Below are 26578 nucleotides of genomic sequence, written 5' to 3' on the forward strand. Positions count from 1 at the left end.
AAAGAGGCGGCAAGCACGAGTGATTTACATGTTAAGACAATGCAAAGATACGAATAGGCATCCTGTGGCGCGGATGACATGTTCTGTGCAAATTGAGTTGAAAAATCGAAACTTTGCCGGATATTCGCATCACGAATTGCTATAGCAGGGACATGATTACAGGAAGCGAGCGGAGTCGCAGAAGCCCCTCCCATGACGCAATTTCCACATGAATGTCTCAAATGACTAGAATTTCATGCGCAAATGAAGTGAGTAAACTTAAAATGTTCAAGTGTCCAACTATGAGCGAATAGCGCATTTTTCCCACCTCTATCGCGTGTGTACACATCTCAAAGTAGTTTCTGAAAAACACATGAATTTTAAGCTTTCACTGTATACTCACATATATAAAAAGTTAAGTTGAAACAAATGTAAAAGTATAAAGAAGAATAAATGTGCAAAATAAATGTGTCGGACAGTGCAAAACACCACTAAAAAGCTTTCATTTCCCTATTATTTTCTCTTTCTCCAGTGTGTTTAGGTGCTGATAATATAGGATTCTAGATGCTTTTAGGTGCAGCACAGAGGAAAGAAAACTGGACTTACATTGGGGGCCTTCCAGACAGAGGGGTGGGATGCGGATCTGAGAAAAAGAGAGAATAGGGATTTTTAACAACATGTTAGGAACAAAACGGCAATAAACAAGCAAAACACAAAACGATAATTGAGAAAACTATAAAGTGATAGTATATTTGTGTAGATCTGCTTTGAATGGGGTATGCGCCTTATTCCTGCAGAAAATATATTATTTTATTATCCGTGTTTTACATAAATTGTAGATTGAGACCAGGGCTTGACATGCATTTTTTTGCTCACCAGCCAAAGTGGCTATTTTTTCCAAAGTTACTAGCCACTCAGCATTTTCACTGGCTACAAATATATAGATTTTTGGTTGTTTTATCTTATTTTAATGCTTTTCGTCTTATTTTGAATAATTTTATTCCTTGGAATTCCGTTGAGGCTCCCCTGTATGCCCTGGCCCCCTGGTTGAGAAACACGGATCTAAGACATCGTTCATATTTAATACATAACAGATCAGTTTGTGAATAACATTTCTTCTAAAATATGTATTAGTATTTAGACCTGGGTACATACTAAGCCACTCACCAAATTTGACGAACAAAATTCCTGTGGTGGATACTGTGCCATATGCGTTGGTAGCCACACACTGAAAGTAGCCGGTATCCGTGGTGTCCAGGTTTCGGATTCTTAAACGTGAGCCGTACGAAGTCGGTCTCAAAGAGATCCGTCGCGGTTCCTGGACCACAGGGGCATCGTTTTTTAGCCAGCGCACAATGGGTGGTGGGTTCCCTGAAACATGGCAATGTAACTCAGCCATCTGACCATGAGAGGTAGTGATGTTATTCATGGGAGCATCCAACCTTAAGAAGTGACCTGAGAGGACAAAACAAAAACATGTAAAACATACAATGTGGCTAACTTTAAACAGCCAAAGGGAAGAGAGATGTAATTGTTTAAATTTATAGTTTACCTAGGCATAAAACAATCTAAATTTACTCATTCCCCATCCTGTTTCAAACCTGTATGCCTTCATCCATGAAACACAAAAGACAACGAAATATTGCTGATTTTTAGCTGTAGTCCCCATATCCTTTTATCGTATGTACTGTATAAAGCATTTTTCAAAATTTCCCGTTTCATGTTAGATAGAGGATCATACTTTCTGGAAATGAAATGGGGTCAATATTTTTTTAAGTGAATTAAACATTTAATGCTGCCCTCATCTTATGTGTGCCAAGTGTGTATGAGAGTGAGGAAAAGAAAATGTGTGTTCATGTGCATTTTTACTGTAACTACATACGCTCTATCTTGTATAACAAACCTCTAAGCTGGCGGTTAGGAATTCTTGACATAATATTTAGTGGTTGCCACAATGTGGTAAATCATTAGTTTGTCTCATCGGGGGTGGAAAGCGCCAGAGGGAACGGCAGAATCTTTTGGAAACTTCCGTCTCCAGAAACCTGTCTTGCCAGGCCTACGGCAAGCTTTGATAAGCCGCCAGCAAAAACACGACAAGCCCCAATATTCCACGAATAATGGCAGAGAAATATGTGTTTGCAGTAAGCTCTGACCAGTTCGGGTCTGGGTAAGGCCATGGGAGAGTAAGTCCATGGGAAAGTTACCCAGATGGTATGTTGAAATACTTATCGGTGATGGACCTAAATCACAATTGGGGTTATAATGGGTATACTTTACAATAGTATGCGTGTGCATGTGTGTCCGTGAGAGATTTAGTTGTTCCACACATATAATTTTGACCTCTCTAGGGTTCCCTGGGACGTCCTGTTGAGTCATGTGATTGGTTTGGCAGACAGGCTCTGACAGGCTCCTGATGGTATCAAGTCTTACTGGTGGAGCAAAGAGTGAAAGTAAACTTATCCTCTCACTTGATGAGAATTTACAGTGTGTGTATCATAGTGTCCAGTAGGTCGCCGTGATTTCACCAAGTAAGATGTGTTCCTGGATCAACATTTTTTGTTGATCCTGGATCAACGTTTTTATCAAAGACACCCCAACTACCCTTAACTCAAACCCTAACCATTTTTAAACCCTGAAATTAGTGTGAAATAATAGTTTGAGGGGTATTTTTAAAAGCCCCTAACCCAATCCTAAACCTAAATCTAACATACACCCAAATCCTAATCCTGCAATCTTATTGGTTAATGAAAATGTTGATCCAGGACCAACAATGGTGTTGATCCAGAATCACATCCTACTTGGTGAAATCACGTTCACCGTGTCCAGTAGGGCATTGCGCAATGACCCCGGTTACACAGCAGTACACCTAATAGAGTCGTGGACATAAAAAAATCCCCCTTATTCTCTTAGTAGCGAAAAGAACTTCAGCAGTCTTTAACACAGACCAGTGCTACACGCATTTAGTAACGTGATGGTATATTTATGTTTGAATTGTTAAAGGTCACATATTATGCCCATTTTTACAAGATGTAATATAAGTCTCAGGTGTGCCTAGAATGAGTCTGCAAAGTTCCAGCTTAAAACACCCCACAGGTCATTTGTTACAGCATGTCCAAAATGCCTCTATTTGTGATGTCACAATAACAAAAGAATCAAAACAGCATACGACTGTTTTGGTTTAATGGGGATTAAAAAAGTAGTAGAGGGTTGATTTTTTTATTGTAGAGTTGTTGTTCACATACTGCCAACAAACACTTATGTCCAAACACCTCATAAGAGTGGATTTACCATAATATGGGCCCTTTAAAAACAGCATTTAATTAAGATATAATGACATATTCCCTGGGTTCGAACCCATGACCTTCAAACGCAATGCTCTTTCACTGAGCTATATCTAAATTCATGATGGCTGCAATTGTATCGAAAGTTGCACCATTTTGGTCTTTTTTAGTTGCATCTTCTCTGATGGAGGTCAATCTGGTGCAATGCGAAGAATGTGACTCTGACGAGAAAATTAATAAAAGTATATTGGGTGCGACCCATGAGTGTGGCCCCCAGGGTTACAGGCCGGGTACGGAGCCGCAGGGCCCACAGCTGTGCAGGTATATCCACAATATTACTCAAGTCGAGGTGGGGGTTAAATTCCTTTGACAACCATTCTGCTTTCGAAAACTCCTGCAGTGCTCGAACTATACCTGACAGCAGTGTTCAGCAAACTCCATCTAGAGTTACCAAGAGTCGGATGGTAGATTTGAGAGGGATTTTGTTGACCATGACATTAATAGGAAAATAACCAACGGATCTATGCTAGAAATAATGGTGTCCGCATGAACTATACTTCCTGTGTTTTTAATACTGTTTGTTTAAAGATTTTGCATGTAATGTAAAAATAAAGTCTGAATCAAAGTGATCCTATTAGTGGCCCTACTGTATGCCTATGGGTCGCACATCTGTTACGATACTGTAGGGACATGAAATGCATGGGAAACCCAATGCTTAATGCAAACACATTGCAGCTAAATATATAATCATGCATCAAGCATAACAAATTAACTTATGGAAGGTTACAGAATACACAACGCATTATTTATGGGTTCACTTGCAACAAGGACATGGTTTGAGCCGACTACAATAAGTTCTGTGTAGTGAATTATTGGCTGCTGAAAGCATGAAATCATCAAAATTCAATTTTGCACATGTTTGGTCACCACGTCATTTCCAAAGTTAAATGCTGAGGAGTCTTGAAGCAAAGCCAATTGGGAATCATTGATCTTTATTCCCATTTATTAATTTAGAAGACATTGTTTTTCAAAGCAACACATGAGAAATACAAGCAGTCATGTCTTGCTGACATCCTATTTTTCAACAATATAATGAAAGGGAATTGTATTTCTGGATCCACTTTTGTGTAACTTGGTTCACTACACAATGTCCAACCCAATTTGATCCTTTATAAATGTGTTCTTCCGTTTAGATACAGCGACAGTTTTGCAAAGGCAGATTGCAGCAAATTCCCAGCACATCATACATTGAGTAACTTGATTTTTTGGTCCCAAACACATGACTAATATATACACCACTCCACTTCATCTTCTCTGTTTTAATTCTTCCTCTTGTCTATTCACACCTCCTCCTCTTTTCTATCACCGCTCCAAACTCTTCTCTCATTCCAGACATGTCTCATCTGGGGGTGGTTGTCGGGGAAAGATCTTCCTTCTCATGGTGGAGATCTTCCTTATCCCTCCATCTTAATTTCCTCCAGCCAAACATCGGCTCTCTTAAAACAATACACAATAAATGGAACCGAAAGGAGGAGACAACCACAGGGGGATCAACTCCTACCCATAATGCATCTGACTGATGAGCCTAATCTTTTGGACACTTCCACTTCCTTCTAATGGTGAAAGGATGCGGTGACTGCATATGAACATCAACCAGATGGAATCAACCACACACGTAATTCTGTTGTTTATTTATCAGATTTCAGTAGATCTATCACGTCTATCATGTCACGTGTTTTTAGCAATGTATGCTTAAACTCAAACTGGACTTGACACAACTGTTTGACATCAACGCAACGCTCCCAAGCAACATGTGATATTCCAATAAACACAAATATATGACACACACAAAAAAGAGTAAGTCTGTTTATAATTGACTTAACAACTGGTAGAAATAGTTGTAAGCATCACAGTGCATTCTGGGATTGCCCTCTCCACTAAAGATTCATGCGAATTTGGCTAAAAAATATGAATTTACTCTATAATGCTTTAAAATGTTTTCTAGGTAGGCAGCTTACTAGGTCTGTGAAACAAAGACAATCTGTCCAGCAGTTTAATCTTTTTAAACATTTCTTTGTTTTGGAACCTAAAAAATAAGCCAGCTGCTGGTCAAATGGAAAGGCCTCTGAGGATGATGATGAGAAAGTGAAGAGCATTGAGAAAGATCTTGTTGACAGCCGTATTCAAAGGCCAAGCATAAAAATCCAGCTGAGGTTTGAATATTCATCCCAAAGCAATTAGGATAATTTGGAAAAATCACAGAGTGGACTTAATGACTCCAATTCTTTTATTAGATAAATTGCTAGCGAGTTTGGTTAGAAAAATGAATAACATATAAACGACACCATGGATTAAGGAAGGAGCAGGCTTGAAATTCGCCTGTGCGATGATGATGTTAGGATATGTGCTTGTAGATCTCAGTGTCTGTGTAAGCGTTTAAAAAAAATAGAGAGACAAATAAAAAAAATAAGCAATTTCTGCATCATTAGAGTCGCTGAACACAAAAATAAAATTAATTTTCAAAATTAATTTTCCCAAACGCTCCCTCATCTGATATTGGTCGAGAAACAGACATTTCTGTCCCAAACGCATAACAAATTGAAATGAGCTCATAAATGTCTTGCAGTTCAACACAATCACATGGCAATTCTTGACCATTTAACTCTTTCCCCGCCATTGATGAGTCAACTAGTCAATTAAGAGAAAAAGCTTCCCTGCCAATGACGAGTATTTCCGCCTTTCGCAATACCCATATTTGAGAGGTGATAAACAGAAAGCAGATGGTCTGTCCTTTCATTTGATATATTGGATGTTTATATATTTTAGGAAAAAACATTTTTGAGAAGGCATTAAACTTTGTGAAAATCATGGAAAATGCTGGGACTGGCTGGAAACGTAAAAAATAAATAAAAATGCTAGCGGGAAAAGAGTTAATGAGATAGCTATTTTGTACAAATTTGCATTATTTTGCACATTTTAGAAAAAGCTGCTTTTGCCCCAGTGACACTGGAATTAGGGTAGAAGCCCCATTAATGTTTTTTTATAACTTGTGTACTTCGTACAAATTCTTACGAATCAGCCACCTCGTAAAATACTTACAAATTCCCGTTAATCAGGCTCTCTAACGTCAAGTACACAAATAAGTTATTAAAATCTTGGAAAAATAGACAGCATTCTCCGCTCTCAAGGGGTGGGGTTGTGTCCACTGTCGGCCCTAAACCACGCCCACTCGCGAGAAAGCAGCAGTCTCTCTCAACTTTCAAATTGCGGTATAACCTAAATGGATGCTTGTGATTGTGTTAGGGGTGGGGCCATGTGCGGTGGCTCAAGTGCATCATCAAGCCACCATTTTAGGCTCGCCTAAAAAAATCCTGAACTCAGAAAGGTGAAAAACGAAGCAATTCATTACTACACGATGGCAACACCGCTTTCTTCCACTGTGCTGATCTGAACCTAAAATGTCAGACGATTGGCGCTGACATGTTACGCAAAAAAACATCAGTTTGGAGCCAGGACATGTGCAGAAGGAGTCGTCCGTCGAGCCCAGAAGTGGAGCTGCAGTATCAAACTTCTGCCCAAACGCTTGCGCGCCCAATTCAACCACATCCATTGAACGTCTCATTTGACTGGCTTGCTTAAATAAGGTAAGTTAAATACAACTCATTTTGTCAGTGTGAAATAACAAAGAAATGGAAAATTAATAGTTAGTTAGTTAGTTATATCTTTAATCTTCCCTCGAAGCTCCGAGAGTCTGCTCAGAGAAGCTGTTACTCACAAATGTGAATCATAACAACACGCCCCGTTTCTATAGCATCAAAATATTCGCTAAAATTAAACTGATCATAAAAATGAACAATTGAACATCAGTGTGATAACAACTACCTTAAGGGGCGATAAACACCACAGCTTTTTTACGCGGCTGAAAACGCCTGGAGGACGCCGAATGCCAGCTGTTTTTTCAGCTGAGCGCCAGCTTTCTTCAGCGAAGCGCTTTGGTAGCTGTAATACTTAAACTGGGAGCCGGTTGGTTGTTGTGATACTTGTCCCACCCCTCCTCCACTGTGATCTCTTTCAACTCTTGATGCTCAGCGCTAAGTGCGGAAAAAACGCAAAGCGCTGGCTTTCAGCGCAGAAAAAATCAGCCAGCTGCTGGCTAATTTGAAAAACACTGAGCTTCCATTAGAAACAACTGAAAACATGCGCCGGCCGCGGGCATAAAAGCTTTGGTGTGCACGCCCCCTAAAGAACCAAAACCATCTTTCGGAAAATTTTATTGGAAGTGTAATTTATTGCTTTACTTTGACCCGAGTCCGGTTTTTTTGCATGGAGAGGGCGGGGTTTATGACTTGTACTGCAGCCAGCCACCAGGGGGCGATCAAACAGCCAGCGGCTTCACTTTTCGAGATGTATGAGGCTCCCCGGTTTACAGTCTTTGTGGCGTGTTTAAGCAATACATTTCGAACATTTATAACGTGTTTAGAAACAACTTTTAAGATTTAAGACTTCACAGGGACATTAAACATCGAAAAATTACTACCCCACACCACGTTATTAGATCATAACACTACGAGATGTTTAGTGATCCTATGGAAATACATTTTGGCTCTTTTAACTTTTTCCAGCATCTTAAACGACAGCACAGACACAACAGATCTAGATTTACCATAAGCCCGGAAAATCCCAAATTACGTACCGTCCCAGACAGAGCAGGACTAAGATGACATAAGACACATAATGCTGCCATCCTGCAGCTCACATGTTCCTGCTGGCAATGCTGTCTGCTTTGGCAATCAAAACCAACGCTCATCCCCAGACAAAACATTCAGCGATTGCAGCCTATCTGTCACATTACTGTACATCTAATGGTGTCCCTGAGTGGCAGAACAAAGCTGGGCTTCAACTCACCTCTTTCAGCTCCGCTGGACATGTTCCAGTTGGAGGCGGCCACCACGTTTGGGTCTGAGAGAATCTCTGCGTCTGTAGATACAAAAAACAGGAAAGACTTATTAGAAGGAGAGATTTATTAGACTTGTAAACCTTTGTAACAAAGCACTGTGGTGGTACAGACATATGTTGTATACTTTGAACAATAAAAAAGTAGATCCTAAACATTGCTTATTATAAGAGTAAATCCACTTTCATTTTTGTTATTCTGGCTTCAATTCACTTTCGTAAGAGATACGACAAAACGTTCAGCAAGAATGTGAAATCGAAGAGAGATGTAGTTATTTGCGCACCGTGTGTTCAAGAGTGTGCAGGTAAACCTTTCTCTAATACACTAAGATTACAGACTTGTTACTGTACAAAGGACATTTTATTACAGTGTAGCAACACAATATGGGCAAGTGTTGACAGGTCCAGAGTAAGTGATGAACGTCTCACAATGGAAGCCTTTGAATGAGATTAGGGATATTTTCATCATTTTACTACGGAGCACAATAAACAATGGGACTGGGGCAGTACAGCAGTCCGAACTGCACCGTGCTATAGGAATGTATGGCATTAGTTCATTCCAATCTGTGTGTGTGTGTCCGACCATAGAAAGTATGAGGAGAAATGCCAAATAAAATCACTGAGAATTAATTGGATATCAATATGGTGATTATAGAAAATTAATTATTATATAAAAAAAACAAATCAGCTTTTTAATAAAAAGAGATGCACATTGCCAGCCTTAAAGGGGTCATAGCGTGAAAATCTAACTTTTTCCATGTTTAAGTACTATAACAGTGCTTCTATCAACCTAGAAAATGTGAAAAAGATCAACCCGGTAACTTTGTTTTGGTAAGCCATTCTCTGCAAGCATGTGAAAAACTATGTCGTTCAGATTTCGCCTGTTTTGTGAGGTAGATAGCGAGACGAATTACAATAATAGCGCTCCTTAATCCAACCACTACGCTGACATTTAGTGCAGAGAGAAAAAGAGAGAGAGAGAAAATAATTGACAGCACAATTGATTTTCAATTGCAACAAACCACCATCATCGTGATCAGTGTTTGCATTTCATCAGCTTATTTGCATTTTAAAGGAAAACTGCACACTTTTACTCAGTCCAACAAAGTAGCATTTTTAACATGCTATAATTAATTATCTATGGAGTATTTTGAGCTAAAACTTCACATACGCACTCTGGGGACACCAAATACTTATTTTACATCTTTAAAAAATCTCATATGACCCCTTTAAGATTTTTTGTGAAATTTGTACTGAAGAATACAAACTTACAAAATAGTTTTATGGTTTTTTTTCGTCTAGAAAATATTTATACGTCAATGTCAAAACCTACACAGGTTATGTCAAACCAAGAACACACTTTATATGCAAAACATCTAAAAAAAAATGTGTAGCTTGTTAGATTGAGCTAAATAAAACAATATACTCATCAAAAGCATTTTGAGAGATTTTTGTGGTTGTCAAACTGAGAGGAACATGTTCATAGCTGTGATGATATACATGTGGTTATGCTGACAGGACACCTGCATGAACCTCAGGGAAACTGACTTTATATATCTGCCAAAAATAACTTTTTGGTTAAAAATATTTGCAAAATGATGTAAAAACCTGTGTACTTTCTCCATGCCACTACTTTTAATCTTTTGTTATTCAATGCACTGGCATTCATGAATTCATAAATGTCCAAATACTTTTTGTGGCGACTTTATACAGGTAAAATGCATGTTTTGTCTTTCGTTCTCTTCTTGCATGACTAAAAGTAATGACTTTGGTATGACCTTCAATGTAAAGCATTTGGTCAGCAACGACATCCAAAGCAAATGTATGCACACATGTTTCTGTGCATGTGTGCATGAGAGAATCCCTATGTAAAGTAAAGCCCTGATAATGGATCACACAGACTCCCTGTTGACTGGACTCACAGCGAAGGATAAATCTCCAGTGCGATGACAAGCTCAGAGCTCTGCTGGAACCATAGTGAGGAGGGGTGGGGTTCGTTTTTGTGAACATCTCATTACACTCTAGGGTATGAATGCCAGAAACCAAAAGGTGCACTTCCATTTGGGAATGATCGTTCCGAAATATTGCATATTTAAAAAGATATAAAACTTGTGCTTTGTTCAAAAACCTGGTAAGATGTCTACACAGGCTATATATTTAGGCATCATGGATGCACTCTATAGACTATTACGAAAGGTTTGCATTTAAATTGTGCTGCCTGCTAAGAATCCAAAGGCAAATTTTAAGGCACAACTGCATATTTGCCATAGAGAACGCAATCGCAGAAAGAAACGCTAACATACACTACACTGTAAAAAAATTCCGTAGAAATTTCAATGTTATTGCAGCTGGGTTGCCGGTAATTTACCGTAAATTTACATTTATGTTATTTACTGGCAAGAGTTTGTTCAAAGTTAAATAAATTTCAAATATTAACAAGTCTTTATCTTTACAGAATAAAACTATACAATAACAGCCTCATGCAAAGCATTCTGGGAACCAGAAATCATCATCAACCTTTTTCTGATTTTTGGTCCAGATTTTGTTTCCCAGAATGTTTTGCTTGATGCTGTTTTTTAGTTTTACTCCGTAAAGATAAAGACTTGTAAATGTTTAATTTTCATTTAACTTTGAACAAAATGTTGCCAGTAAAAAAACATAAATGTAAATCTACGGTAAATTACCGGCAACCCAGCTGCAATTTCTACGGAATTTTTTTACAGTGTACCATAAAACAAACAAACATCAAACACAGTCACTGGGTCAGGATTTACTGTATTAAAAGGTCCTTAAATTAAAAGGTCCTTAAATTTACAACTTAGGTACCTTTGTGATACTAATATGAACTCTTTAGGTGCAAATGCATATGGTACTACCCTAATGAAAGCTACAGGTAGGGGCCGTTCTGAAAGTGATGTGGAATTACAATAGTTACATTATGACAACCCTAAGATTTCACGTGGGGGTCATCTGCTTAAAAGGCAACACTCACAGTGTAAGGAAAACTTATCCACACATGGCTTTGTTAATCAAAATCTTACTACAGTAATATAATAATTTACTTTCATATGTCCTTGCAAAATGGTTACAATATATTTTAAACATTATTAGAGGCAACGTGACAGCTCACTTAATTTTTAACAGAGCTCTAGTGTTGTAAAATAAATATAGAAATCTCAATATTTCTATATTTAGAACAAGGGAAGCGGTGCAGACAGAGATGGACAAGCGCCACAGTGTGAACAACACAGAGGTGTGATTATGTTAACTAGGTGTTAATTTAATGCTAAATGTGCCTGGTGTTGGAAAACATGCCACTGTAATGAGCTGCTGATTTACAGACACACCTGTTACCAATGACACACACACACACAGACGCACGCGTGCCACACGCACGCATGCACACAAAGCCTATAGTGGGTTAGGAACCAGCAGCTGCAAGGCAGGTGGTTTAATGCCCTTTCAAAATGACACCAACAACTTTAAATGACACTCATTAGTGATGTGTCTATTACAGATCACTTCAATTGTGGTCATTACTTACATGTTGTGACCTGGCACTTTCATCTGTGTCTCTTTGCTTGAGAATCTAAAACATTTCAGTAAAGCTTTATTGTATATACTCAATACACAAAATAATTCAATCGTGCCATTCTACGGTCAATCGTTTTTTTTTTTTAAAGAATGATGAATTATATTTACTATTGCATTAAAAGATATACATATTATCAGTATCACATGGTGCTTTTCCATTGCATAGTACCCCACGGTTTGGTTTGGGTCAGCTTACTTTTGGGAGCTTTTCCACTGGGTCCGGTACATAGTACCTGATCTTTTTTGTTTAGTACCAGCTCGGTCGGGTTTCCAAGCGACCCGAGCTGATACCAAAATGTGACGCAAAACAGTGTAGATCACTGATTGGTCTGAGAGAATCATCACTACCAGCGTCATCGCTATAATGTAAAAGATTAGCTTTACCTTCATGCTAGCTTGCGCTGTTGTTATCTGTGCTTTGCTTAAGTTCCCAAACTCCCTTTTAGCGGTGAAAAACATCCACAGGATGTGAAGCAGGAACACCATAACAGTTTTTTTCTAGACTTGAAGTTTGTGGCAGCACATTTACGATGTGCTCGTCCGCATATATGCTTAAATGCAACTTTAATGAGGCTGTCATGTGAGACAGAGGTAGTGATAAAAATCTATTTGTGGTGGTCAATTTTAATTTTGTGGAAGACTGATGAAATAAATGAGTGTATGGGAATGTATAACGTTGCTCTCACTTGTATGATGTCACAGCAGTAGGCAGCGCAAATATAACGACACGCCTATAATCCCTCACACTCCGAAGTGTTACCTAACTCGATGGAAAAGCTAACCAAGCCAAAGTGAGGTGAGCTGACCCGACCTGACCCAAACCAAACCAAATCGTGGGGTACTATGCAATGGAAAAGCAATCTTCGTGTTTCCTTACAATCGAACACATGACCCCTTGCGTAGTAAACACTTTGCTCTACCAACTGAGCTAAAGGAACAACAACACACAGCATTTGAATCTCTTGTCTCTTGTACAGCTGTGTAGTATGTTTATTTGATTCTTTTAATTTTTAAGCTTTTCTTCTTGGTTTAAACCGAAGTATTTGCAAATCAGACATAAGTACAAGCTTGTTTACAAATTAATTCCAATGAACCACTGCAAATAATATAAATGTATACAAATATACTGTATACAAACAATTTAGTGTCAGACTGAAGAGACAGACTCAACTATGTTATTTGCAATGCTTCAATGAAAAGGCTGTTCAATGCTGAGATCTTATGTCAGTGTTCTTGATTTTGATGTCTCTTTGGAATTATGGGAAATGTAGTACTTCATTAAAATTCAGCTATTTAATATCCATCCATCCATCCATCCATCCATCTTCCAAACCCAGAAGGCCTGGAGTCTATCCCAGCATAGGCCGCAGACAGGATACACCCTGCATAGACGGCCAGTCAATCGCAGCACACACACACACACACACAACCTCGTACAGTACTCGCACCACTAAGAGAAATTTAGAGGCAATTTTTTAATAAACTTTAAATAACTTGTAGCTTTGAAAACAGCATCGAATGGTTGATAATTTAAAAGTTTTTGAGCTCATTGTAATGTAGAAATTAATAGGACCACCGCTTTCTATTGTCAGACTACCACCCACCCGAAAGAGCCCAGAACTAAACCAGTCTGCCACAGCGGAAGGAAAACAGAAAGAGAGAGACTGCACAGGTTGAATTTGTACGGGCCAGCTGTATACAGTATTGAAACATATGAAATGCATTTATTACTTCAGTTAGTCCACATCTGTAAGCTCACCATCATTAGCTAATCATAAAAAATTAAACAAATTGCAGTATAATTTTAAGATTATCATTCAAATGTTGCCAAAAAACAAAGACCAGTTTTAATCTGTAACATTTGTTAATGATAGAAAACAGTACACCTAAAAATCTAAGGAAAATGCATTTGGTACAGTTTTCACAACTTCATCAAAAGTTCTTCAACTTACATACTTAAAGTAATTATGAAATGTATCATTTTAAATCCGTTTCGATCTCAAGCAAGACCTTTCTGACATTATGCCTTAAAAAGTATTATAAAGTGCTCATGTTAAAATCAAACACACTTCAACACATTCAGACAGCACTGTGCTGGCAACAATGTACACATTTTTCATTCTCCCAGCATTTATCCAAATCCAAGATTTTATAAACTCCACTTGGTTACTATGAGAATGAGATCACGTAAAATGTCTGCAAGAACGCTCACAAGGAGAGATTTATTGATGGGTCGGCTGTACTTGAAAAATCACACAGACTTTTCAATCATCTCACATCTCAGGTTTAATGGAGGAGTACACATTTTCATTCGGAAAGAGACCTGACCTTGAACGAGTTGGTGATGTGTGCATATGGGAAAGATGACTACAATTAAAATTAAAGTATACAACCATGTAATCAAATATGATTGTATAATTTGTTTCTCCAAGACTGAAATTATGCGGTTCTAGTTTCTGATTAAAGTCATGTTATACTATAATTAGTCATCATTTTATGCCATTTAAGGTTGAAGAGTGCAATAAATTGGGCTATATCCCAAATATCCCACGCATGGCTTCAAACAGTGGCTGTGCATAATATTCTATTTAAAATCTTATTATTAATATATAGATCTATAAATGCCTAATTCTTCACAATTATGAGATTTGGCTGATGTTAATTGCTTAATAAATTGTGACAATTATGACAATTAATTGCCTGTTTTAGGGCTTTGATGGTTATGACGATTAATTGTCTGTTTATTATTGCTTTGACATTTAATTCTCATACATCTTTATGAATAGCATCCTTCGCTTCCCTAAATTTGGAATTGCTGTTTTGATGTATGCTTTATCAAAGTTTTGCAGCATTTCTTTAAATGCTGTTTTTTCACTCTATTGAATGGCTTTGCAATGTATCGAGTTACAGTGTCAGTTAAGAAACGCCATCTGATACGGTCTCATTTATACAGGTGCTGCAGCTCCCCCTTGTGTTTTTAGAGAGATGTGCAATCATTAAGGTGATCTGAAATCGCGATGAGATGATTATTTAATCATTGTGACTTTTTTCCATTAGAAAGTATATTATTAGTATAATAGTTTGTGAGAACCTTGACTTAAAACTGTATATGATCAGCTCATCACTTTCTCCACACTGTTGGGCTCATCACTTTCTCCACACTGTTGGCTAGACGCCTGATCCTCCTTAATTGGAAAAAAGGAACCCCTCCATCTCATAAGCGATGGGTGAAAGAGGTGATGTCATATCTCAAACTGGAACACCTTAAATATACTATCCGAGGCTCCTCTAAAAAATTCTATGCGGTCTGGCAGCCCTTTTTATCTTATTTTGAATCTTCAGTGTAATTAATAATTTGCCAGGAACAATATGGTAATATTGAGGGTATTTAATTTTTTTTTTTTTTTTTTTTTTTTTTTACGGGGTGACTATGTATGTAGGTTTATGTTAAATTAATGTTATGTGTATGTATCTCTATGTGTTTGTAATTGTTGCATAAGAAAAATCAATAAAAAAAAAAAAAAAAAAAAAAAAAAAACTGTATATGATCTGCATCAAAATGGTTGATTAGTGACCTACAACAAATTTTTCTTAAAACTCATGAAAAGCCTGAAACTTTGTCTATATCCATTAGATTTTATATTCTGGATTATATGCAGGATTATATTACATACAAAGTCAATGCAAAGACTCAAACAGATGCAGATTTGAGCAGGACGATGTGATTGACGCGAATTTAGTGCCGCGATTGATGCAAACACACGCTATTCACTTCAAATGACTCTTCTGGCAAGATGAAAATATTCAACTCAAGTGGAAAAAAGTTTAATGCTGCGAATAAACTAGAGTAAGGAACGCAATGCTTCGCTTTTGGTGAATACGCAGCATAAAAAAGAGTGTAAACAATGCCATACATTTTTTTGGGTCATATGGATTCAATTAACTTTTCTGTTTTACCAAAGATTTAGACACTTAAAACTTGAGAAAGATTAAAAAAATCATTATTTTAATATCTTCGACTGAATGGGTCTTCGTGAAAACAAAAATGGTTTGTCTATGGCAACACTGTGAAAAACCTTTTGCGGCATTTTTTTTAAGTGCATATTGGCAGATATCTGTAACCAAAGCGTCAACATAGTACTAATGACGTTAAATAAATATAAAATTCAGAAGGTCTCTTCTTGGCTGTATCTTAATAGGGATTTGCCTGATCTTTCAGACTGCCTTATTGAGTTATTAGCATAATTACTTTGGGCACTTGGAGGTGAGTGGAAAAAGTGAAGCTGGTTGGGCCTGAGATAATAAAGCAATTTAACGAGTGGAGAAAGTGAAGGAAAAGCCCAGGCTGATGATTCCGATCATAAACTTGAAGGTGGGTTTTTGGAGGCGGGTGCTGAGCGGAGCCCAAACTGTTAGTTTATCTTGGCTGTGTGTTTCCTTTACTGTCATGACCCTGAAGAAAACAACCAATTAATGGTGCTGATCCATAGCATCCGGAAAAAGGAGACCTCAGGTGAGAAAATATGCAGAACGAGTGTGAACGGTTAAGAAGAACCAAAGTTCTTTCCCTTTCTCACATGTCACCTTCTCCAAAAAGAACCATGAGAAGTGAGGAAGAAGGGAAAAACTCCACCTGAGTGCACTACAGGGAACAGGAACCAAGTTACCCGCAGTCCATACACCACCCACCCCACTGTCCTGTCTCAGGAAACTGAGCTGTAATGTGATAACCCTGTTCAGCCTCCAGGGACCCAGATGGCCTGGTACAGACCAGGCGTAGACAAGCTGGAGACCGAGCAATGAACCAGGGTGAGCACTGGCTATGGCCAGTGTAATACAAGGACCTTTCCCATTAGCACAACAAACACCAGAGTGCAACAAAGGTTCTGATGGATCTGAAAGGTAGTCCTCTCCTCCGGTTAGCCCTCCTTAGCAAGACAACAGCCAGGCCCACCGCTGGGCACCCCTCCTGGGAGCTAAAGGGAATGAGCTAGCATTAGCCCCAAGGCGAAAGTACTTAGCTGTTAATAATGGACAACAGAGCTGGTTCAAACTTAACATCTAAGATTCCTTCCCCTCCTATGAGACTTTCTGATGTGAGTTTACATTTACATGTATGAATTTGGGAGATGCCAAAACGACCTACATGACTTACAACCGTTGCATTTTCAGTATCTGTGTTTCTTGGAAATCGAGCTCATGGTATTTTTACGCTGCTAATTTAGTTCTCTACCAGAAGCCGAATTTGCTACAGCAATTTTTTTTTGGCAAGTGTATTTGAGATATGATATTACAAAGAAATTGTTATATGCGATCTGCAGCCTCTGTTCTGTTGCCTTACAGTAATTTTTGGGGAACGTTAGAAAAAAGCATTGTTCGGAAAGCTACTTTGAAACTGAAAATTGCCAAGCTACAAATGACTTACGATAATAAACTGAACTAATAGATTAATTTACAAAAACTTTTTAAATGAACTGACTCAAAGATATCTTAAAGGAGACATATCATGCTAAATCCACTTTCTTGGCTCTTAAATGCATTTTGTTGTATATTTGTAGTGTTTATAAGTACATAAAAGTTGAAATTAGTCTCTTCAGGTGCTTTGTTGATATCTTTATATTCTGTTTTGGTCATATTTTCCAACCGGTTCTGATTTTTCTATTATCTATTACGTTTTTTGAACAATTACGTCACAGTATTTGCAGCGGAACTGCTAAATAAGGACATCGACTTCCAGCCCAACACTACGAGCAATCCGCCATTTTATATTTCTCGCTGCGATATTGTAGTCCAAGCTCAAGGATGCAGAAGTTACGAGAGCGTAAGAAATGTACTCACATCTGTGGGTAAAGTCATTTTTGTGTGCCCGAGGCACTTTAAGGATAACTACTTCACCAATCTCCGCCAGTATAAAGAAGGATTTGCCGATAGACTTCGTCTGATTGAGGGGTCAATTACTTCTTTCTTTGGAGACGACGAGCAGAGCACTTCGGTAAGCAGTTTATAACTTAAAGTAAAAAAGTAAAGTACACGGTGGTCATGGTTTAGCAGTGCTGTTTCTCACTCCGAAGGCTGCAGCCTGCGGAGATCGCTTTTGGGCATCAAGCCTGGTTTAAGTTAACTGAGCATCACATTTGCAAGTCATGAGCATATTACAACAACTTACGATTAACTAAGAATAATAGTCAACTTTATAATTGTTAATATTCTGAAATAAGACCGTCTTGATGACGTATGCAGCCTAGATATGCGACCTCCGGAGGCTGCAGCCTCACACCATTGCGATACCTACATATGAAGACGTTGTTCTGCAGGTTCGTCGTCTTCATTTTCCTCTCAGTCCGTTTCCGACTCTGGCGCGAACATATAAGGCTGGATGGACAAATCTTCCGTTGTTGACATTTTGTGAATAACGAGTAAATAAAAAGTTTCTGTGCAGCTAGATAATCGTATCTCTGCTATAAAACTACAAAAATGGCCGAACGGGGTGGAGTTTAACCGAGTGTCACCTCTGCAACCTGGAGAGGGGGCAGGGTATGACGTGCATTTAAAAAGACAGTACCAAAACGAGTTGCTCTCAGATGCACATCAGAAAAGGGGTAGAAAGGGGGCCTGTGGGGCTATAATAATGAGGAATTCAGACCCAAGCATTGCAGTTTCGCTTTACATAGACCACAAATAGATGATTTATATGTAAAAAGGACAGATTTAAAAGCATGATATGTCTGCTTTAAAGTTACAATAAAACGGAAGTAGCAATTATCATCATGTTCGCTATCATGACAGCCTGATCTCACGAAAATGTGTACATATTTTACGAGTTGGCTATTTCGTATGAATTCATACATGAGTTAATCGTGCAACAATGTACGATTTTCATGAAAAGAACAACAACAAAACCTAACCCCGCCCCTGACCCCAACGTCACAGGGGTCAAGACAAATCATTCAAACACTTACGAAGGTGGTCGTATGAATTAATACGAATTAGCCAACTCGTAAAATATGTACGAATGTGCGTTGGTCATGATGTACATCCGCGTGAAAAGGCTTCTAAAATAAAATAAAAAATGGTAGGGCTGGACTTGAATTCATCTATCGTGAATCGATTGTATTGTTGAAATCTGGGTCATGCTGCTAATTGCTAATCGCAGCGATCTTTCTTGGGCCCCGCCCACCCGCCATACCCCCTGATAGGAAATAAAGAAAGATCGTTTTGAGGAGGAGAAGAGATTTGCATCTTTAATTAAAGATAATGAGTGCACATTAATTTTTTAAAAACAGTGAAGCTCACAGATAAGTCATTTGTTAAAAAATTAAGTTTTTTATTTCATTTTGACTTTAAGATTATACAGTGTTGCAAACTATTAGTTTTATCACACATCTGTCATTAAAAAAATGACAGAGCTAATGTCACGCTAATAAAATGTAGTTCAGTTAGTAGCTAAATTTGTTTCGTTACTCATCCAAACTATAAAAGTAGCATATACTGTAACAGACTGATGTGTATTTAAATCCTCTTACTTCACCATGAAAATTTACGCAAACTGCAATGAGTTTAGATGGAGATTATGTGAAGCCTACACAGCTGCACGATACGGCCAATTTGGTGCAGAAATAGAACAGTGCAGCATGGGCTGATGGGTGCTATATCAGGACATCCAATGCAATCAAGATCAATGGGAGAGATTAGCATATTCCTAAAAGCCCACGAACCACTTCAAAGCATACGCGCCGTTAACATATCGCTCTAATTTCAGCGTTGTTTAGTCAGACGCGCAACACGTCACAAATGCGATATTGCTTTACCATTTAATGACCCCTGTATTCGCTCAACGCAATCTCTGGGCATATCGGGTCACGCGGAGATCTCATAGGAACATTTTGGAATGTTACCACCTACTGTAGAGGTCATTTGTTTTCCGCTGACAGGCCGGAAAACGCAATCTCTCCTTGCCAGACTGACAACATGCTGAAATCCACCACTTGTGTGGAACAGGCTCCTCTCAGGAGTCAGGACACAAACACGATCTCAGGTGAAGAGGGAAAGGCACGTAACACGAAGAACGATAAAAAAGCGGTGCGAGCCCGCAGGGCATCCGAAAGATCCTGTTTGTAAACGCACACCTACTAAAAAAACTTTGGAAAGAATGAGACCCGGAGATGCTCCGGATAATGTGAGACAATTTGGAATGTCATTACTGTTTAAACATCACGGGAGGCCCAGGGGTTTGATCCAGATCCTTGCGTTCAGAATTGCCAAAAACTTTCCTCGGTTTTTCATTAAGCTTGATAGAAATAATGAGGAGAGCGTAACGAATAAAGCACGCCAGTTGGACATCAGTCGACGTGCATCTTAAACCACTTAAAGGCGGTGATTGTCTCTTGCCTTAGGGATGATTGCGGAAAATGATTCTAACCAGAGAAAGTGTTTAAGGACTACCAGTGATATTTTAGAGGTGTCCATCCAAGATCATGTCCAGGAGTAAAGCACCTGGGGCCAGTTGGACCAGCTGAGCATACACCTGGTCGTAAGACTAGTCTGGAGGTAAAATGCGCTTTACGTCCTACGTAGAATTTATACCCGTCGCACCATCAATTATTTGAAATAATTAAGTTGGCAAGACATTGGCGTGTCTAATGCACATGATCATATTCATATTCAACTTTTTTTAAGAAGAGAAAGTCTGTACATTTTAGATGCATATTTATGCCAAAAGATATGGGGTTTGCAACTGTATCACCAAGACCACAAACTAGACCTTGACAAAAGTGTGATATGATAAATATGAGACTTAAGAGATGAGATAATCGTCTGACTATGCCAAGAAATACAACCGAATGACAATAAATTGCTCAGTGCGTGTCCAGGTGTTTCCCTGTGCCTGAAACCCATTTTCCAAACTTGAACTTCTTTGCTTTCATGCTAAACTTAATCTCCCTGAATGATGTTAAACCTTGCAGCTGAGAAACATAAGACAGATAAGTCATGGGTGAAGTTATGCTATCAGCACCTTACATTTTTCATGTGGAAAAGGAAGAACGTGTGTGCAGAAGCAGCAGGTTCCCAAAACTCCTTCATTGATACCTATCCATTAAGACGCAACTGGGAAACGAATCACATACGGTACATTGATCAATACAGGCCCTTTAACTCTCAATGTGATCCATTCATGGCAGTGCAACATATTCACAACGACTGTCAAGATAGAAAGGAAAACATCTGTGGGCTTAAGAGTATCTCGCACATAGTATGTCTTTGTCACCTGGTCCAATGGTGTGACAGTCACGGCAAGATGAACTCGATTATGAGCCAGAACCTTCTGGGTTTCCAGCAAAACTTGCAGACATTTATTAATCTCGCCTTTTCCAGCCAGCTCTGGAGAAAGTGCCAGGGGTCTGAATCTTTGGCTGCCTCCGGATGTCAATCATCTAGACGGCCTCTTGATATCACTCCCCTGAAGGTTTAGAGAAATAAGCTAGAGAATTCCAGAGAACCTTTAGCAGACATGATGAAGAAGACAGTAGTCAGAGAGCGAGCGATGGAGAGAGAGAGAGAGAGAGAGAGAGAGAGAGAGACAATGTAAAAGAGATTGGGTTTGTGAGAACATGTCAAAAGCTTTATTTTGGTTGGACTAGTTTTCCCTAAGGAGGTTAGGTCAATTTATGTTGCACTGAGGAATGCTGTAATATTAACCCCCCTGAATTTAACAAATCTATGTTTTTCCTTTAACACGTTTATAAAGTATGGAGGATAATTTTATTTTTTTCCTAAGTCAGGAAAAGTTTGAGTCTTCAAACTTTCTAGATAACAGTTGGTGGTTTGCACGATCCTTTGGTCACTGGAATATAATTATTTTTTCCAACTATGGAAGTCAGTGGGGCTCATAATCGGTTTGGTTACAAACATTCCTCAAAATATCTTCCTTCATGTTTATCAGAACTGGGTGTGCCTCATACATCTTGAAAAGTGAAGCCGCTGGCTCTTTGATCGCCCCTTGGTGGCTGGCTGCAGTACAAGTCATAAACCCCGCCTTCTCCATTCAAACGAACGGGACTCGTTTCTAAATTAAAAAATATTTACACTTCCAATAAAATTTTCTGAAAGATAGTTTTCGTCCTTTAAGGTAGTTGTTATTCATTGTCGTTATAAGTATCATTTTAGCTAGTAATTTGATGGTTTAGAAACGGGGCATGTCGTTATGATTGGCGTGGTTGAATCGGACATGCGAGCAATTGGGCGTAAGTTTGATACCGTGGATCCGCCTCTGGCTCCATGAACGATTTCTTCTGCGTATACCCTGGCTCCAAACTAACGTTTTTACGTAACATATTTGAACACCCATGTTCGGACATTTTTGGCTTCAATGTATTACAATGGAAGGAAGCGACGTCGCGCCATCCATCTTTTTTATGTCTATGATCAGAAATAAGAAATGTATACAGGATTGTATATATACACATGTACAATGAGAGTAAATATTTACATCTACATCATATCATCTATCTATTATATATCATTTACTTTATCTATCTGTCTGTCTTCCTGTTTGTCTATAGATGGACAGACAGACAGACAGATGAATAGATGGACGGACGGACGGACGGACGGAGAGATAGATAGTACACAGTGAATGTAATTATATAAAAATCACTTATTATTTTTTATAGAATTTTTTTTTTTTTCAGAAAACAAATCCCAAAATAAATATGAATTTAAGGGCTTTTAAAGACTGGACAAATGCAAAAATCTGAAAATATTCCATCTGGTCCAACAAAAAATAGCTTGACATATCTACAAAACGAAGGGAGTTATATATCCAGGGAAGTTTTAAGTAGACTTTGATTGATTCAGTATAGTAAAAAATAACATTATTTCTACTGTGATATGCAGCATCCCGCTGAGTATTATTTCTCTGGGAAACCACAAAGACTTCCACAAGAAGACAACACAGTTAGAAACATGTAGAAACTGTCAAATAAAGAAATCGAAAAGACCTCGATAAAAAAGATGTACAACTGGAAGATGCATCTCAGGGGGGTTAATTCATTTCGATTACAAAAAAGTTCAGAAGATGAAAAGTGCCTGCTGTGCTTAATAAACATACTACTAATTAGATTTTGGTAATGATGCATTAAACAGCCACTATCAGACAAAAGTTGTCACAAAAGATTACACCTTTTAAAAGCTCCTAATATGTAAAATTTTTATACAGATACACTACATTATGTACCTTTGAGGTGTCAGTATGTTTATAAGGTACAAAAGTGTACTTTTTGAAAAGATACTACCAGCCCCAGTGACAACTTTGGACCTTCTTGTACCTTTCTTTCTGAGAGTGTATATTTATTGGCATGTTTCCAATGTGACAACATGCCCCACTGCGAGGGCACATAGTCCCAAAACATCATTTGAAGAGAGTTAGCATTCCAAACTCACATTTTTTATAAGGGAAGGATTTTTCAGTGGGATTAAGGTCTTAAACTCACATTTCATTATATAAAAGAAAATTATTTGCCAGATGGAGGCACATAATTGAAAGCTTTTAGTCCTGTCTGCCAGTTAGCATACCAAAAGATTTTTCGTGTTTGTGAGTGCATTACAGTTTATTATCACTTTGCCAAGTTTTTCCAAAGTTTCAAAGTTTGTCATTTAGGACGGTTTCACATTTGGTGCGATTGCCTGGTCCGAACCAGAGTTCGATTGCTCCCCCCTCCCCATGCCCCCCATGGACTGTGTTCACATATTATTTTTGCATCCGAACCGCGGTACGCTTGCATCATCAAGCTGCAGCCGGCGCATTCTCATGTTGCTTGGCAACCGCTGTAAACGAGAAGACGACAAGCGTGATTGACGAACTCCAAGCAGAGAGATCATTTCTGAACGCCTCCGCAAAAATTGACGTCGGCGGACAGCCCGTTGTCATTGAAACGACTTTAGTATGTTTGGGGCAGACAGACGCAAGTGCGTTTCTGTATTATTTCTTTGAAAACAAAACCAAACGTTTAAAAAATAAGAACAAAAGTCAAGTAAGCATTCTATGCATTTTGTTGTCAAGGTAAGTGCACGCACACAAACACACACGTCTGTTTTGGTGGGACATTCCATATAAAACATAATTAACAGTGGTTCACTTCCGCAATTTGGTACGATTGCGCTCACATTAACAGCGAACCGATCTGGAGTTCACATGAACCGGACCCCAGACCACCCTTTTTAAGCGGACTCGAGTACGTTTCAGTGCGCACCCGAGTTCGGAAGACAGCTTTCACATCATCCAAATGTACTGAACTCTGATGTCAATCGAACCCGGGTGCGCACCAAAAGTGCTAATGTGAAAACGCCCTAAACACCACCATGGATTTCTAGCACTGACACATACTGACCTATACTTTTACATTTAACCGCCATTGACGTGTTATCTTGTCAATCCACAATACCGCTATTATCCACCAGTCTTCCGCAACTTATAAAACCAGGAAGTATCGACCTAGGGCAAACAGCTGTATGTCCGTGTAAGTTTTGTGGATCGCTCTGCATCTGATCTCTATCAAAAGTTCTTTAAAAAAAGGCCATTGGATTCTGTTTCGGCTATACATCGCTAGCCATATGTACCGATATATATTTTGACTAGAAGTTGGACAGCACAGGATATGCATGTTTTCATTGGGTTAACATGGATCCATTGAAATAAAAAACAATGAGTGATGATGTGTGGGGAACCTGGATCTGGTTAGAAACTGAGCTGTAAACAACCAGAGCGACGAGGGATGAGTCATATGTGTGTACGCATTCATGTCTTTATGTTTGACTGTATTTTCTATTGCTCATTTTTTATCCCAGCTGTCACCAATTCTGCCATAAGAAACATTCAAAGAAGTGTCCCTTGTGCACTTCATTGTGAATTAAGACATCTGGGAGATCATCTATAACCATAGCACAATACTTAAACCGTATGGTAAAAACAAATCTGCTTAGCGTAATATAAAAAACATAGACTGCAGGGCATCTTTTAAGGACATCTGAGGCCTACTACCAAGTGAAGAATAGATGTTAATGAAGCATTAACTGAGATTATCCATCAGAGGTTTCGACTTCAAGGGGAAATTATGAGTAGATGATTACATATCAGCATGGCCAGTTACTAAAATGGGCACAAGAAGAAGAAGGGGCGGTAAAGAGAGCGAACAACAGTGAAGAAATGCTCTGTGGAGTTTAATGCATTGGGGAATAAGAGATAAAGTGGAAGATCCTTTAGAAAGACGATACTGTAAATTTAACAAAAAAAGGTTAATACTAATTCACGCAATCCTAGCACCAAACTAAGAGGAAAGAAAAAGTTTAAAGAGAGGCCTATTTAGTAGGACCTTACTTCCTGTGACTAGCTGTAAGATTTCCTAGCTTGCCGAGATAAAATTCCCATGCGATATCACGCTAACATACTAGACTGCTTCTATTCCTGGCCCTCCATCAATACGCCAGGCTGCAATAACTCTATGTTTTGTTCAAACTTTTAATAATATCACGGTAACCAGCAGAAGCCTCAAGAGGAACGTGAGGCTCATCCAGCGTGGACAGATCGAAATCTGGGCTTCATTAACGATTTCACCTCCACCTCTCTCAAGATTTGGAAACATCCATTTATCATCCGTGTAATTGGGGACACGTGCAAGTTTGCATTTACTAAATCTGCCCCCTCCTGACAGCTCAACCTCCTGTAGGTTGTCTTGACAAGGCCCTCGATAGGATCAAATCAAATATGCTACCTCTCTTTGTCCCTCAATACAGCAACATCTAAGGGCAGAAGAAGCCAGCATTTGATAGCATATGGAAGATGTTTACACTAATATTGTGCTGCTCTGATGTTATCGCATGCCTTTATTTAGTGGCTCGTATGTTCCCGAGAATGGAGATCTGGAACCAGGGATGGGTTTTCATGGAAATAGATTAGATGGGTTTTTAACTTATGGGGCAGAGACACATATTGTCTACTGGGGAGTTCGGTCTTTGAAGAAAAATACGTCTCGAGGAATGAATATAAGCATTTTGGCGAACCAACAAAGCATTTTTGGGCTGCATTTAAAGTATGACTTTAATTACGGTGACGTAGCTCTAGAGCATCTATAGGATTTTAAGCAAAAGCATATCTATGGGCTCATAACCAGACTGAATAACTATGGATAAATGCATGAATTTTTTTTTTCATAGATGTTGTTACAACTTTGACAAACTGTGCTCCCTTTGCCAAGGACTGTTACTTTAAAACTGTAAATTACAGATATTGAAATAATAAATCAGACACTATTTATAGGCTGATGTTCTGATAACATTAAAATTATGCTTTTCGTGAAGGCACGGCACGGCCCTTTAAATGCCGATAAGACACCAGGCGGATTGCTTAAACAGCTTCGAGATGATTACCCTTGAGATCAATTGTTAAGATAACTTAGCCCATATGGATAAAAAACCTGTGCCCATTATGTCTCATCACTCAGCGGTACAGTAAAACCTCATGTTTAAGTAAGGGCACACACACGATATGTCTCAAGCTTGCTTGTTTTCAACTACACAGGATGATAAATCTCCGCAGGCCCATGTGGAACATACACAGCAGTTAGTATTTTAAGTAAAGTGAACCAAAGTGGCCTTTCAGTGATATGACGAGCAATAATTTGACCCATTCTGGGTCCTTCGCATTACAGTAAGAGTCTCTCCTGCTCTCTGGGGGTTTTGGCCCATGGTTCAGTAGACTGATGTGCAGCAATGCCTTT

The 26578-nt window shown here is 38.8% G+C and overlaps 1 protein-coding gene across 1 annotated transcript in view; it reads right to left on the reverse strand.

Annotated features, from left to right (window-relative positions):
* ror1 (receptor tyrosine kinase-like orphan receptor 1) overlaps nt 1-26578 on the reverse strand; it is a 157001-nt gene that overhangs the window by 32865 nt on the left and 97558 nt on the right. The window contains exons 2-4 of the mRNA XM_065264896.2: nt 8166-8237; nt 1147-1434; nt 586-622 (exon numbers count right to left, since the gene is read on the reverse strand). Of these exons, the coding sequence (XP_065120968.2) occupies nt 586-622; nt 1147-1434; nt 8166-8237 (397 nt within the window). The remainder of the gene's footprint in view (nt 1-585; nt 623-1146; nt 1435-8165; nt 8238-26578) is intronic.

This window comes from Paramisgurnus dabryanus, chromosome 7, assembly GCF_030506205.2.
Source record: "Paramisgurnus dabryanus chromosome 7, PD_genome_1.1, whole genome shotgun sequence".
NCBI classification, from domain to species: domain Eukaryota; kingdom Metazoa; phylum Chordata; class Actinopteri; order Cypriniformes; family Cobitidae; genus Paramisgurnus; species Paramisgurnus dabryanus.